This window comes from Gadus morhua, chromosome 22, assembly GCF_902167405.1.
Source record: "Gadus morhua chromosome 22, gadMor3.0, whole genome shotgun sequence".
NCBI classification, from domain to species: domain Eukaryota; kingdom Metazoa; phylum Chordata; class Actinopteri; order Gadiformes; family Gadidae; genus Gadus; species Gadus morhua.
This window is the reverse complement of record NC_044069.1, coordinates 9,153,743-9,167,846: the sequence shown is the minus strand read 5'-3', so window position 1 is coordinate 9,167,846 and position 14,104 is coordinate 9,153,743. Positions and strand designations below refer to the sequence as shown.

At 41.9% G+C, this 14,104-nt stretch overlaps 2 protein-coding genes across 3 annotated transcripts; one reads left to right on the top strand and one right to left on the bottom strand.

The window, feature by feature from the left end:
* Positions 1-424: 424 nt before the first annotated feature.
* dgat1a (diacylglycerol O-acyltransferase 1a) lies at positions 425-11,174 on the top strand. Its single transcript, XM_030348128.1, has 17 exons — positions 425-876; positions 1,832-1,919; positions 3,540-3,580; positions 3,709-3,794; positions 4,591-4,643; positions 5,309-5,414; positions 5,526-5,654; positions 5,982-6,047; positions 6,167-6,270; positions 6,834-6,872; positions 6,995-7,036; positions 7,330-7,374; positions 7,728-7,840; positions 8,039-8,104; positions 8,243-8,330; positions 8,681-8,743; positions 8,990-11,174. The coding sequence occupies exons 1-17, from the start codon at positions 605-607 to the stop codon at positions 9,134-9,136; spliced, it is 1,548 nt and encodes a 515-aa protein (XP_030203988.1). The 5' UTR covers positions 425-604; the 3' UTR covers positions 9,137-11,174.
* A 106-nt stretch (positions 11,175-11,280) lies between these two features.
* On the bottom strand, positions 11,281-14,104 carry cfap20 (cilia and flagella associated protein 20). 2 transcript variants are annotated; one of them, XM_030348153.1, is made up of 6 exons: positions 13,751-14,104; positions 13,020-13,099; positions 12,809-12,920; positions 12,265-12,453; positions 11,572-11,682; positions 11,281-11,449 (listed from the first exon to the last, which is right to left on the bottom strand). In XM_030348153.1, the coding sequence occupies exons 1-6, from the start codon at positions 13,832-13,834 to the stop codon at positions 11,447-11,449; spliced, it is 579 nt and encodes a 192-aa protein (XP_030204013.1). In that variant the 5' UTR covers positions 13,835-14,104; the 3' UTR covers positions 11,281-11,446. The 2 variants fall into 2 exon arrangements, with proteins under 2 accessions (XP_030204013.1, XP_030204012.1); XM_030348152.1 differs by having other exon boundaries at positions 11,281-11,452; positions 13,751-14,102.

Here is a 14,104-nt window from a genome sequence, read left to right as displayed (position 1 = left end):
TGCACGTGCGTGTGTCCTTACTCAGATGCTGTAGTAGTCGGTGCGTGGGCTCTGAATGGGCCTATGTCGAGCGTGGGTGCAGAAGGCAGTAGGCTATCTCATGCTACGTCCCCAACGTGTCACCTCATTTGATCATTTGATTTACGTTGGTATTATTATTGATTTCCCTACTAATTTGTAATGAGATTTGCGCCCTTGATCACGAGAGCCTATTTATAATCATTATTATTATCTTTCCAATACAATTTAAATCAATCATTTTCATGTCATGTGTAAAGATATTTTGCCATATGTATTTTTTTTATTCAAAATTTAATTCGTATAAAAAATAGTACAACCACAAAGGGGGAAATCTATGACATCCAAAACTGGCAACGCAGTTTATGACTGACCCGCTTAGGTTTTGACAGCAGCCGCCTGCCTGCGCACGATACTAAACGGAAGTGGAGAGCCGCCTCTCTCCACGGATGAAAGCTTGGCAAGCACACTAGCAGACGCGTTGATAACGGGACGGGAGGAATGAGACATGTAGGCTATATCGATTAAAAAAACAAAACGTTAAGCAATGTCAATCAGGTGAAACGGAACGTGCCAACCTGCGGAAATGGTGGACCGGGCACCGAGAGAGCCCGTGCATCGCAGGAGAAGAACCACCGTTTCTGGCGGGGGAACGAACGCTGTTGCAAATGTTAACGGAGGCAAGGTGCACGGAGACGGGGGTAAAGCCCAGGCGTCCCCGGCCAATGCCAAAACAGATGTGTTCTCCAAGCATGCGAGCAATGGCAAGTTGGAGAAAAAGACGCAGGACCCATCGTTTACTGCACAGGGACATCCGAGAGAGAGGAGCCGAGTGAGGGATGTTTCCGACCGACTCAGGCAAGCGATGTCACTGAAAATGATGGCAAGGAAACACTGATGCATTTAAAATGTGTTTTCATGGTCTTGTTGTTGATTTATTGTTTTCATATGGCAGGGAGGGAACACTAGCTTAAAACACTGATAGAAAATGCAAGGCGCGTCCGTATAGTTATTTTAACCCATTTGTCATCTTTTTCATTTGTATTCTATAAGCCTTCCCCTCAGATCATAAATGGGCTCTATCGATTTAAACTGAAAAAATAATCTTTACTAGTTAGGGAGCTATGATTTCACTATTGGCCTATAACTTTTATGTATTTTTCAACCCCTCAAATAAATTCTAAAGTCAACTTTGTCTCGTCACTTGACGCATTTGTTTGCTTGAGATAGCCCCATGTCTCGTGTTTTTCGCAATTTCGTTTATCTTAGGGCGTACCCGTTACTATCCTACAAGTGGAGTGTGATTATTGCCTTATTGGCCAGCCAGCAATGGAGAACTGAGAAAATATCACTGTTTCTGTGCCAATCTGTTCACATTACCCGTTTACCTACCTGCTATCTACATTCCCCCTCCTCTCTGTTCATTCAGATTCGGCTAAATTAACTCTTGTCATGTTATTTTTGTGTTAATAATAATGTTGTGACTTGTTTATTTTTAGATAGTACTTTTCTCTACTCTGTGCCCTTTTACTCTTGCATGTGTCTCTCACACACACACACACACACGCACACGCACTCGCACTCGCACTCGCACACGCACTCGCACACACACACACACACACACACACACACACACACACACACACACACACACACACACACACACACACACACATTTGTCTGTCATGTTTGATTGAAAAAAAGAAATAAATACATTTTATAGAGTAATAAATTGCATTGAATATAGCGTTGACTACACTTTAGCCAAGTGAACGGTAAAAAGGTGAACCGTGTTGTATTTTAACTCCTGCAGCTGTCACGTCATGCAGGAGTCCCTGCTGAGCTCTGCCAGTGGCTACAGCAACTACCGGGGGATCCTCAACTGGTGTGTTGTCATGCTGGTGAGTGCTCCTTCAGCGGCCTAGCCTCCTCTTGTTGCGTGAGCGCCCCTCTATTCGCAGCAGCACTCAAAAGCTAAGACGCGCTAAGTCTGTATGAGGATGAGCTGTGTATGCATCATCATTTCAGTCATTCAAACAGTTTTTCATGAGATTCAGTGAATGCATCATTGCCATTATGATTCATATAATTGTATATGATGTGATATAGACTGTTGTTATTTGATTAGTGCTTTGGGAATAAGCCATGGTACAAAAGGTGTCCAAAAAAGAAAAAAAATACTGGCCTGTAGTTGAGATGAAAGTTAAGGCATGGCATTTCTAAAGATGGCATTCACACACCAAACAGTGTTTCACATGAATACCATGAAACTGTTGGCTAAGTAAAGCATTCACAGGTCCACAGTGCACACACAAAGTCTAGTCAGTAATGGGATAGTAAGTCGATTGACCGTATCATGGTAGACTAGGTCTGTTTGCTCTTCCCTTTGGTCATCTGACCTGGGGCGACGGACAAGTGTCTCTTCTAATTTTACACGGTGACAGTCCACACTCTGGACTCCGATCAAGAACTTGTCCTCTGATCAAGAACTTGTCCCCTTTCTTCATTACTCAAAAACTAATTTTAGACACTCAAATTGGCTCTCCACACATCGTGGCATGGTGAGGAGAAATGTGAAATGCAAATGTTAATATATTTCCATTTCACATTTATTATATGTATGTATATATATATATATATTTTTTTTTAAATGTATATATATATATCCGAAAATATGGAAAAATTTGCTTTTACTCTTCGATAATTTGTCCTTGACAGCGTTTTAGCACCATAATGGTTGTGGTTTGGATTGTGGTTTGTAGCTTTGTTCAAACAAATGCAGCCATTTAAGGTGAGCTGGCACACCATGCTATCTGATAACTTTGGTGTGTGTAATAAGCCAGATAGTGCTATCAGGACTAGCACAATCAGCAGTATGTGAGTAAGGAGAACACAGACAGTACACTAGTGGGTTGAGCAACATGGCAGATTGAGCTCCCTTCTGGGACCAAAAGGAGGGGAGAGGGGGGTTAAAGGTCATTAAGGTAAAGGGTAGGCCACCGTAGGCAGCATGCTTGACTCAGCAGCACTTTGAGGACAGGCTTGTTTATTTACCTTACCTGGACCCGGTTCAACTTGTGCTGTGTCGGGCATATTCGGTCTTAGTTTAAACGTTCACTTTTCAATATGCATTCATTTTGTAGGCACTAGATGATGTATGATTTTTCACGGTGCGGCTGAGATAAATGTAACTCGGATAAGCGTATCTCTTTCCCTGCCGCTCCTTTTATTAAGGGTGGACTTGGAACTAACTGAATAACGCATCATATACTTATTTATGGCCCACTATAAACACACTCTCACTCACAAACACGCATGCACATATACGTTATATGTATATAAAGACGCACATGGGTACGCATCACGTACACACACACACGCAAGCAAACATAAAATATTTGTACGTTATTGTGCCTCCGACACCCACCCTCTCTCCCACTTTGTGAGCGGTGCACGTAGTCACAGATTGATTTGATTAATGTAGTGCTCTGTCTCTCGCCGGGGGCTGTTGTCTTCCCCAGGTGCTGAGCAACGCACGCCTCTTCCTGGAGAACCTGATCAAGTGAGCATGCACATGACCCCCCCCCCCCCCCTCTCCCGGGTTCCATCCCCAACTGTCAAAACATGAGCTGCGATATACTCAACGTTGAAGAGTCTAAAGATCCTCCCTCTCCCCCTCCTCTTTTCTAGGTATGGTATCTTGGTCGACCCCATCCAAGTTGTTTCGCTGTTCTTGAAGGACCCCTACAGCTGGCCGGCGGCCTGCCTGATGATCGGTGCGTATTATAGACGAGACTCGCTGTGAATAGAGGTACAATAACCAAGGTCAACTGCTTGCTGCATAAAAGCAGCCTCTTCAAATATCTGTTTACTTCCTGTCTGTGTTTGCCAATGCTATTTGTGATACAACTGATAATGCTCTATTACAGTCTCGGTTCATGAATATAATCAGTAGACATTGGACAGAGTCGGATTATGGAGATGGTAACAGATATTAATCATGAGAAAAGAATATAGCTGTATATGTATCAAGGTTTCAAGTGTGACTATACAGTTCTAACAATAAAGAGATATAGAAAGCAGAATATGAAGGAATAAAGTTAAGTGGCTTTAGCCAGTGGGTTCCTTTGCACTACGTCACCATGCACCTCTCCCTGAACGTCTGATACAAAGAACAAGTTCAGTCATTCAGTGTCTCCAAGAAACTTAAGACAGTATTCTCATGGGATGTGAGCATTGTCACGTAGCTGACAGAGAATGAAATGTAGACGTAGCTCTTTTTTTTCATTAGCGTGCCGAGCAATGCTGCAAATCAGAAATGACATAATGTTCCAGTGGGGGTCTGTTTTGGTAGTAGTACTGTTCCCGGCGTACAGTCTGTGATTGGTCGCCCTTGCATGTCAATCAAGACCTCTTAACACAGGGAAGTTCCTAACACAGGGAGTCGATGCTGTGTCTCAGACTTTCCATATGGAAAGGCTGTCACTTCAAGACTAGTAGTCTGATCAATTCAGGTAGCTAGCTAGCTTAACATTGTTTGTTTGTTTATCCGTCTGTCTGTCTGTGTTCCAGTGTCTAATGTCTTCGTCATAGCGACCTTTTACACTGAGAGACGCCTGGCTGTGGTGAGTGTCTGAGTTTGATTGACCCTTTGTTTTCTAATCCCAGTCTTCACTTTTTGATGTTGTTTTTAGGATGATGTCGACCAATCAACCTACTGTAAACCCTTTTCGAACACTTGCCAGCGACTTAACGGATAGCTAGAATAGTTGAACAACAGGACAGTTAGAGTGTCTCGCTCATTAATTTATTAGAACTCGCTTCACAGAAAATTGTCTATATTAACTGTATAACACTGTAAATCATGTTGGTATGTATTTAATCAAGTATGTATATCTTCTACTTGTGAGTATTGTCTATGTTTGAAAAAAGGACGGACACTTACCTTTTTGACTTCTTCATCCAATGTATTGTACGTGGAGATGTCAGCAATGATCATAGAATTACACACAGAAACCTTCTCCTCTTATCTGAAAAAACAGTCAGTTAGAAATATATATGGTTATTTTATATTAAGGTAAAAAGCCCAATATATTTGTCAGGTCTTCTTTAGGTCAAAATGTTTTACTGTCAAATGGGCAGTAAATAATAATAATAAGTTCCACACATGGTCATTCTGTACAATGGATTCCTCCCGGCAAGGGTCAACTATATTGTATAGACTTATATATGGATCTGATGGTTTTTCTACTGGTGTATTTACTCCACGTCGTCACCATCTCTCTCCTAGGGAAAAATCTCAGAGTCTACAGGGCTGATGCTTCACGGGTTGAACTTGACTGCCATCCTAGTGTTCCCTGTAGTGATGGTACTCTGTGTCACCTCCCTGACCCCCGGTACACACACACACGCACACGCACACACACACATTATTTATTTTATGTTTTCCACTTGTATTACTTAGATTTTGTATTTTTTTCGTTGTGCTTGTGTCTTTGGGTATCCAGTGGGGGGAGTGCTCTCCCTCGGTATCTACACCATCCTATTCATGAAGATGTACTCGTACAAAGACACCAACAGGTGGTGCAGAGAGATCAGACTGGCCAAAGTCAAAAGACTGACGCGCTCAAACTCCTGTAAGTTTAACACAAATACACACGCACACGCACACACACACACACGCACACGTTGATGTCGTTACACTGTGCAAAATTAACCCAAACATGAATTGGCTTATTTATGCTTATTAGCATTAATCGCTTAGCAATTTATGCTTACACAAATTGTAGCATCAGTAAGTAAAGGGTTCAGCAGGCAATTATAAAAACATATTGCATTTAAATCAAAGTTTAGCTAGCACAGATCTGCTTTGTGTTTATTTGTACTTCTGTATCTAGTTAATACCAACTAGATATTCAGAAGAATACTGACGGCCCTGTCCGCACATCTGTCTCTCTGTTTAGGTCCGTCTGTAACCAGGCTCAGTGGCAAAACCCATGTCTCGTATCCAGGGAACCTCACTTATCGAGGTAACCATGGCAACGGCCACATCGTTGTCTTTTGACTTGCATTGCCAAATATTGAAACTGAATAATAGATGGGAGTCGTGGCCGTCTATGCAAGCTAAATGGTGTTTCCATGCGTGCAGACATATACTACTTTGTGTTCATACCTACACTCTGCTACGAGCTCAACTTCCCCCGGTCTCCACGGATACGGAAGAGGTTCCTCTTGAGGAGACTGTTTGAAATGGTGAGAGGACACGCACACTCACACACACTCACTACCACAGACACACTCACACCCACACTACAAAACATATCCGGTCTGGCTCAGGGCTCACTGTTTAATTGTTACAGTTCTTCATAGCCTGATACACAATTAAAATTACAATTGTAATTGATACACAGTAGACTTATTGTCGTTTTGGATTACAATGAACATTGCCTCAAATTGATGGTGGATGTTTGTATTTATTACAAATTCATACGTAATAAATTAACATTGTTTGTCTTTAAATGTAGTCCTGATGCATACTTAAACTTGGCACCTACTCATGTACATAGTTTAGTACTAGTTTGATGCATTCAACTTTGGTTGGCGTCTCTGACGTGGGGAGTTTGAGTAGCAGTTTGTGATCTCTGCAATTATAGATTGGATCAATCGTACTTTATCTATCCATCGGGGGGGGGGATAAAGGATAGAAATTCCTTGATCAAAGCGCCGCTGTATTTCTTGAGATTATGAACCTCGACAGGTTCCCCCAAAAGTATGTTGAAATGTTTGCATTTAAAGTTTCTTGCTCTGTGTTGCAGCTTTTCTTTATGCAGCTACTGGTGGGATTGATACAGCAGGTAACTGGAAAGTTGAAACCATTCACACAAGGCAGATGTAGACAAAGCAACATACCCCGCCCAACCCAAAGTTAGACTTGGGGTTGTAATCTGATGTTAATGGAAAATTTTGCATTTTTCAGTGGATGGTGCCCACGGTGCAGAATTCTATGAAACCCTTTCAGGTACAAGCCGCATTGCTTTGTCTATCTACAAATATTTTGCATTGTGTTCAATTTTTGTAATCGATTCAAAACGATAATAAACAAGCGCTTTAAATTAAGAGCCAGCTTGGAGCCTAGTTAAAAATTTAAGCCAGCTGGAGACAGATTTACAGACCATCATTTATGACTCATTCGAAGACATCTAAAGATGACATTTCCCTTAATTCCTTACACAAAAAATCTCTTCAGCCTCCAGGAATCGTTTGTTAATACAAATAAAGAAAAGGTGGTTGTTTCTTCTGTTTCTTTAACAGGAAATGGACTTCTCCAGAATGGTGGAACGGCTGTTGAAGCTAGCTGTGAGTAAACTTGTCAGAGCTAGATAGTGTATAGAAACTTTAGTTATAGTTAAAGGTAATGCAGAAGTTAGTTTTAAATATGATTTAGTTTTTATAATTTATTCTTGTCCTTCCTTTCCTTTCTCCCATCCTCTTCTCTTCTCTTTCCCCTTTTCTCATCACCTCCTATCTCTCCTCTCTCCAATCCTCCTCCCTCTCATCCTCACCCCTCAATCCTCCTCCCTCTCATCCTCACCCCTCAATCCTCCTCCCTCTCATCCGCTCCTCTTTCCCATCCTCTCACCCCCTTCTACCCTCCCTTCTATCCAATCCTCTCCCTAATCCTCTCTCCCACCCTCTGCTTCTTCTCCCAGGTCCCTAATCATCTGATCTGGTTAATTTTCTTCTATTGGTTTTTCCACTCCTCTATGAACTTTGTGGCAGAGCTGATGCAGTTTGGGGACCGCGAGTTCTACAGGGACTGGTGGTGAGTTATCTCGTCACAACAACCAAGTAGAGCGACACACACACACACACATCTGTAGCCACACCGTAACGTCAACTAACACACACCCCTGTTCTAGTCCAGAAATACAACACTCACACAACACGTGCTAGAGTTTTCTAAACCAGAAATACCGTTGCCGTTTTTATTGTTATGTTGAGTTTTATCTGTTCCGCTCAGGAACTCTGAGACAGTTACCTACTTCTGGTCCAACTGGAACATCCCCGTTCACAAGTGGTGCTTAAGGTGAGGAGCTAGCACTGGTGTTTAGAGTCCTCCATAGACACACACCCACACACACCACAATGCCTCACTGTGTGTGTGTGTGTGTGTGTGTGTGTGTGTGTGTGTGTGTGTGTGTGTGTGTGTGTGTGTGTGTTGCAGACACTTTTATAAGCCAATGCTGAGGAAGGGGGTCAACAAGTTCATGGCCCAAACTGCAGTCTTCCTGGCTTCAGCGTTCTTCCACGAGGTACGTCCCGGGTCTCAGTAGTCATGGTTACTTTTTTACTTCTGTTTGGATGTCTGTGTCTGTGGCTTGACATCCCCTCACTAACATGTGTTTATTTTATTTTATTGCACATATTAAAAAATTGTTGCCGTGACCAGATTCAACAGACACAAGAATGCATTGCTGATGAGTGGTTAAACTGCTCTTCTGTCGACCGGTTTCAACTGGTTGTGAATGTTTTTTATTCTGAATTGTTATCTGATTATCTGTCGTCATAGTACTGAGTTTGCCCTTTATTTAGTGTTTCCTTCTACAGTAATTTGGAATAAACTTTTAAGATTCTAAATTGTTATTTTCTCTGCGTCTTTCAGTACCTGGTGAGCATTCCTCTGAGGATGTTCAGACTGTGGGCTTTCAGCGGCATGATGGCTCAGGTAACACACACACACACACACACACACACACACACACACACACACACACACACACACACACACACACACACACACACACACACACACACACACACACACACGACCCCTGGCAGAAATGCAGCTAGGTCATGGTTTGTTGACCCAGTGCACAGCTGTGTGCCTCCCCAACATGGGGCTTCTCGTTGTCCCTTTGTGCAAAGCGCCCACACAGTAGGACGACTCTTTAACTTCACTACATGCTTGCAGGTTCCCCTGGCTTGGTTCGTGGGACGCTTCCTGAACGGTAACTATGGCAACGCAGCGGTGTGGATGTCTCTGATCATCGGCCAGCCGGTGGCCGTGCTCATGTACGTGCACGACTACTACGTCATCCATTATGGGACGTCAGAGTGACCGCAAGCACACACACACCCCCACACAGAGGAGGCGGCACTCAAAACAAAGGACGGAATGTAACATATGGTGTGCGATTAAAATATGGACAAATCCCATTTTTAAAATGCCATTCCCGAGGAGATTGTTGGCGACAACAATGTGACTTTTCGTTTTCTTGTTGCATTTAGTGAACAGGACAAGCCTTTTTGATTGTGCGTTAGTTTTTTGGAAAATACAAATGCATGCCAACATGTGTGGGAGAGGTGTCAGCCACTGCCTATTACGAACAGGCCTTTAGTCAAGCCAAGACAAGGAGGAGAAGGATCGCAAAGGCAGTGGAGACATACAGTGGGATCACAGAGTTTTGTCAAAAAAGGATGAGAATATTCTCCTGGTTTGACGAATGATTACAGAGTTTATCTTTGCACTAACGAACAAAGAACCACTTGTCCTCGTCCTGTTCTTGTTGTTCATTCCTTACTTCCATGTTTCGAACACCAATTCTTGGCTAGGAGATTTTGATGAAAAGAGTGAAGTGAGAGAAAGCCATGCAGTGAGAAAGAACTAAGATGGACTAACTACGAGGGACCGCAATCAGAGCAAGAGAAGACCCCAACACTACTTTATTGAATTATATTTCGCTTTATTTTATTTTGTGTTGTTGATTTTAACTTTGTGGAACATTGTGATTTGAGATAATTATATTTTGCTAAATGTTAATTTATTTTTAAATGCACTGATTGCCATCCACCTGAATTTAATTATGTTATATATTATACCTTATGAACATTTTTTTAAGTTTTCAAATGTTTATCTGGGCTTTTATGCACAAAATGAATGCTTGCTATGAATTTAAGCAATACAATGCGTCACTACAGCCATAGAAGTAATAAGAGTTGGTCTGTTTATTTTCTGTATCTTACGTCGATGTTGTTTCTAATTGCTTGACTCAATAGAAAATATTCAAGGGAAGCTTTATTTACTTAAATTGTGGCTGTCGTTTGCCATTCGATTTTTCTTGCAATATTCTGAGAATTTTATTATTGGATTGAAGTTTAATTTAATTGGAGCCTTTCACTGTTAACATGAAAGCTGGCTCCAGGAATAACGGCTTTATGGGATTGATTGACTTTGGAAGCTCAGTAAGGATACTTTGTTTCCTAGTTTTGAAAAGACAATCGAAAAGACTTCTTCCACTGGTTGTGTGAGCTTAACCTTTTTGAAATATGACCTTATTTGTCCTAGACTTAGGCAATCCTCACAGGCCTGAATAGTATTCCCAATAGCTCCTAGTGGAAGGTTAGTTATGCTAAAAGCATACTAAAAAAAATTGATTTCTGAAAAAAAAGAAAAAATTAGAATGATCCGATATCCCATTAATTCCAATCGTATCTTTGGACACCATTAACAATTTGGTGATCTTCATGGAGGATCAGCCAAGATTACATTACATGTATTAAGCTGGCACCTTTATCCAAAGCCATTTACAATAGGGTGATTGTGTAAAAAGCAATAGACCGCATCGATCAGGTGTCACAAGATATTCTCGTTACCTGTGTGTTTGTGTAGGACAGAGTGTGTATGGTCAGACAGGCTCAGGGGATGGTTGATTTGATGAAGAGAAACGATTTGCAGAGCAATGACACTTGCACTGTGGTATCTTGCAAACCACTCTATCGTATCGTGACAGCTCTACAGTATTGTCAATGAAATATTGATGTGTATTTGCGTGCTCTGCCAACACCTAGACCCAATAATAACAAAAAAGGTCTTGTTTATATGCTCCTATTTGCATTCTTATGCAAAAAATGTAACCACTACTTTACCCCGTGCTGTAGGTAGTTTGATTCCAATCTATTATTTCGGAACATCAGTATATAATCTTTTAAAAGATGGGATTCACTTTTATATTACCGACGTGTTTGACTGCCACATGAAAGAAATGTATTAATTTAATTTTGGGTGGTGTTTGAGCCAAATTGAGACCAAGTATTTTGCCTAAAGCCTTCTAAATGAACATTGTGATATTTCATAAAGAGTGTTTATATTCTTTAAATGGACTCCGCTCATTCATTTCCATAAACCAAGTATAGACACATTCAGATAAATACATATGCTTGAGATATAGCTTTCCTTTAAATATCTCATTCCTGAACAGTTTGTTGCATCATAAAAATCCTTTATTGATCCAAAAAAAATGACAATAAAAATGTAATTCACAGTTAGGACAACACAAAAAACAGTTTAAATGGAGAGAATCTCACTTTAGTAATATTGAAATCTGGAATGGGGGGGGGGGGGGGGGCGGAGAGAGCATGTTCCAAAGCTCTACTGCTGCAAGAAACAGACCCCAAAAAAATGTTATTTATTCAACCACTGAACTAATTATTTAATAATACAATTTTCTGAGACACACTTTAAGCTATCTGAGGTATTTGTGTGCGTGGGCGTACCTTTGCTTTGTTGGGGACGGGCAGGTAGAGCTTGAACTCTGCTGGGAGCTCGTCCTCAGAGTACAGGCGGTCAGAGAAATACACCCTTCTGATGCGACAGTTAGCGTGGATCTGGTGTTAAGAAAGCATAGGAGTGATAACGATGGGGCCGGAGTTTCAAAAAGGTCCTACATGCAGAACTAATAACATTGTATGCTTATTAGCCACTGACACCGATGGCTATTACAATACATGTTGTAGTCCACTGACGTCTTCAAGGAAAATACCTCCTAGGTCACTGGTTTTCAAAGTGTGTTTCACGGCCAAGAAATGGGTCGTAAAAAAAGGGACCAAGTGGGCCATGAGGTGGCGTCAATGAAATAAAAATCCAACTCTTGCACCCAAACACATGCAGTACATTTGATTGTAAAATCGGTACATTATAAATGTATGGAAACATTAATAACCTATGCATAAAAACGTTTTTGGTATTTTCTTCCTAATTTGTTGAATGTCAGTCACACATGCCAATCACTCTGATAAATATAAAGAAATGTCTTCCATTTTGAGTTTTTATTGTTGGTTGAGGGCTACCCTAAAGGTTTAAGGTTAGCTAAATGCAAGCTTGTATGGCACTGCTATGGCTACCAGAGGTACCTACTTTATTTAACTTGTGTGTGCGCGTGCTTGTGTGCGCATGTGCGTGCGTGTTACCTGCACACGGAGCGTCTCGGCGTAGTTGGTCCCGTAGGCGCGGCGCGTGAAGTCGGACAGGTTGAACTGGATCTGGTTCCAGCCCTCGTCGAGCCTCATGGGCATGGTGCAGATGAAGGGCTTCACCCGCGTCGTGCTCTGGTAGTTACTGGCACGGAAACGCCGCCGCACGTTTTTATCATCCAACACCTGAACGGGTGTACATTGAAAGAGAAATTAGGCCGCAGAGTCGTCACAAATGGCTGAAATATCTGTTAAAAAGGGACCCAATTTATCCCCTGGCTCAGGGGTTTGAGTTAAAATGTGTAGCGATTACAAGTCGTTGAATACTATCAATTTGTGAAACACCACAAGTGGTAGGTTGGACTGTAGGAAGCGTGTAGGTTGATTAATCAACCACATAGCATCCACTAATGCTGTCACAAGTGGGTCGACTTTAAAATTGGATTCTAACGACAAATTCTACAATAGGGGCCCGATAAAATGTAATAAAAAATATCCATAATTATATTGTATGGTGGTCATTCGTGGTTGCTGAGCCCACCTGGACTTCAAATGTGAAATATTTCTTCAGGTTCTTGATGATCATGACCAGAAAGGGAAGCTTGATGCCCAGTGTTTTCTTAGGGTCAGCAGGGCATGTGATGTAGGTGGTGCTGCAGTAGAAGGGGAAAGAAACAGGGGACTGGGTTACGGTGGAGACTACAAGATGGCTGATGAGAGGATGTTTCTGTGACAACAAGAGACGGACGTACCTCACGTTGGACCCCTCGACCTCCAGCACTGAGGACTGGATGTCGTTGTCTGTGATTCTCTTGATGTGGCCATTCCGCACCTGCGTAGCCAAATGATGCACATTCCTCACGGGCATGCTTTTTTTTACATCATGAAACAACACGAGCGGGGAAACTTAATCGTTTGGAAGTCTCTGCATTCCATTTAGAATTTTATTGAGTTGTCATGGTTCCCCCAAAGATTCCAGAAGGCTTCCCCACCCAAATAACCAACATGGACGCTAGGTGATTGCTTGATCAGACAAACCATCAATACCTGGCACCTTATTTTTCTAACAAGTTTCAAGAGGCAAGTAGACAGAAGGTAGTAGGATTGGCCCGAGTCGTTCCGAACGGGCTTACAAGAATCTAGGCAGACAGAAGCAGAAGCCTACTTCTTCATCTCCCATTGGCTGACCCTTCGGTAGCCTTAAGTAGCAATCAACTATATCAACGTTACACCATGGAATAGAGGATTAGAGCAATGTTAATGTTGTATTCATTTAACGCTTGGTCCGTTTTCACCAAACCATACACTTACGTAGAATAAACTAATATCAAATTGACAAAAAGGTAAGAATTATTACTAATGTACTAAGCTGCTATTTAATGTCAACAGTTCACCATCCAATTACAAACATGTGATCGTGTCCTAGCGACCAGTGGCGCTGGACCAGAGGATAGCATCGGGTTCACACAGAGAACACACTTACCTTCTTATCCCATATCTGAAGCGGCTTGCTGCCTAAGCTATATAAAATTGACAAGAATCCGCTTTGAAACGTGTTCTTAAACATATTTCTGGAGCTCCTGAAGCCGCCCTAGGGACATGTGTTTGGGTTGTCCCAGCAGTTGCTAGCGTTACGTTTGTTTACGGATCTGGTTTCGCTGCCTAATAGTCCCGTGTCATACAAAGACTGTTATGTATAGTTCCGCTGCTGGTCATTAAAACGGTGGCGGAACAACTCAAACGATCATTTCGAAGTAATTAAGTTAATATTGCTTTGCAGCCCGTAACCTAATACAGCGTTCTTCCTGAGGATTTAAACATGGAGAACTAAATAAAC

Coding starts and splice junctions, on each gene's coding strand:
- dgat1a (XM_030348128.1), top strand. CDS start 605: ATGGTGGACCGGGCACCGAGAGAGCCCGTGCATCGCAGGAGAAGAACC. Junction 8,105..8,242: donor GTTCACAAGTGGTGCTTAAG/GTGAGGAGCTAG, acceptor TGTGTGTTGCAG/ACACTTTTATAAGCCAATGC. Junction 8,744..8,989: donor TCAGCGGCATGATGGCTCAG/GTAACACACACA, acceptor ACATGCTTGCAG/GTTCCCCTGGCTTGGTTCGT.
- cfap20 (XM_030348152.1), bottom strand. CDS start 13,834: ATGTTTAAGAACACGTTTCAAAGCGGATTCTTGTCAATTTTATATAGC. Junction 12,921..13,019: donor GTCGAGGGGTCCAACGTGAG/GTACGTCCGTCT, acceptor CTTCTACTGCAG/CACCACCTACATCACATGCC. Junction 12,454..12,808: donor ATTTCACATTTGAAGTCCAG/GTGGGCTCAGCA, acceptor ACACCCGTTCAG/GTGTTGGATGATAAAAACGT.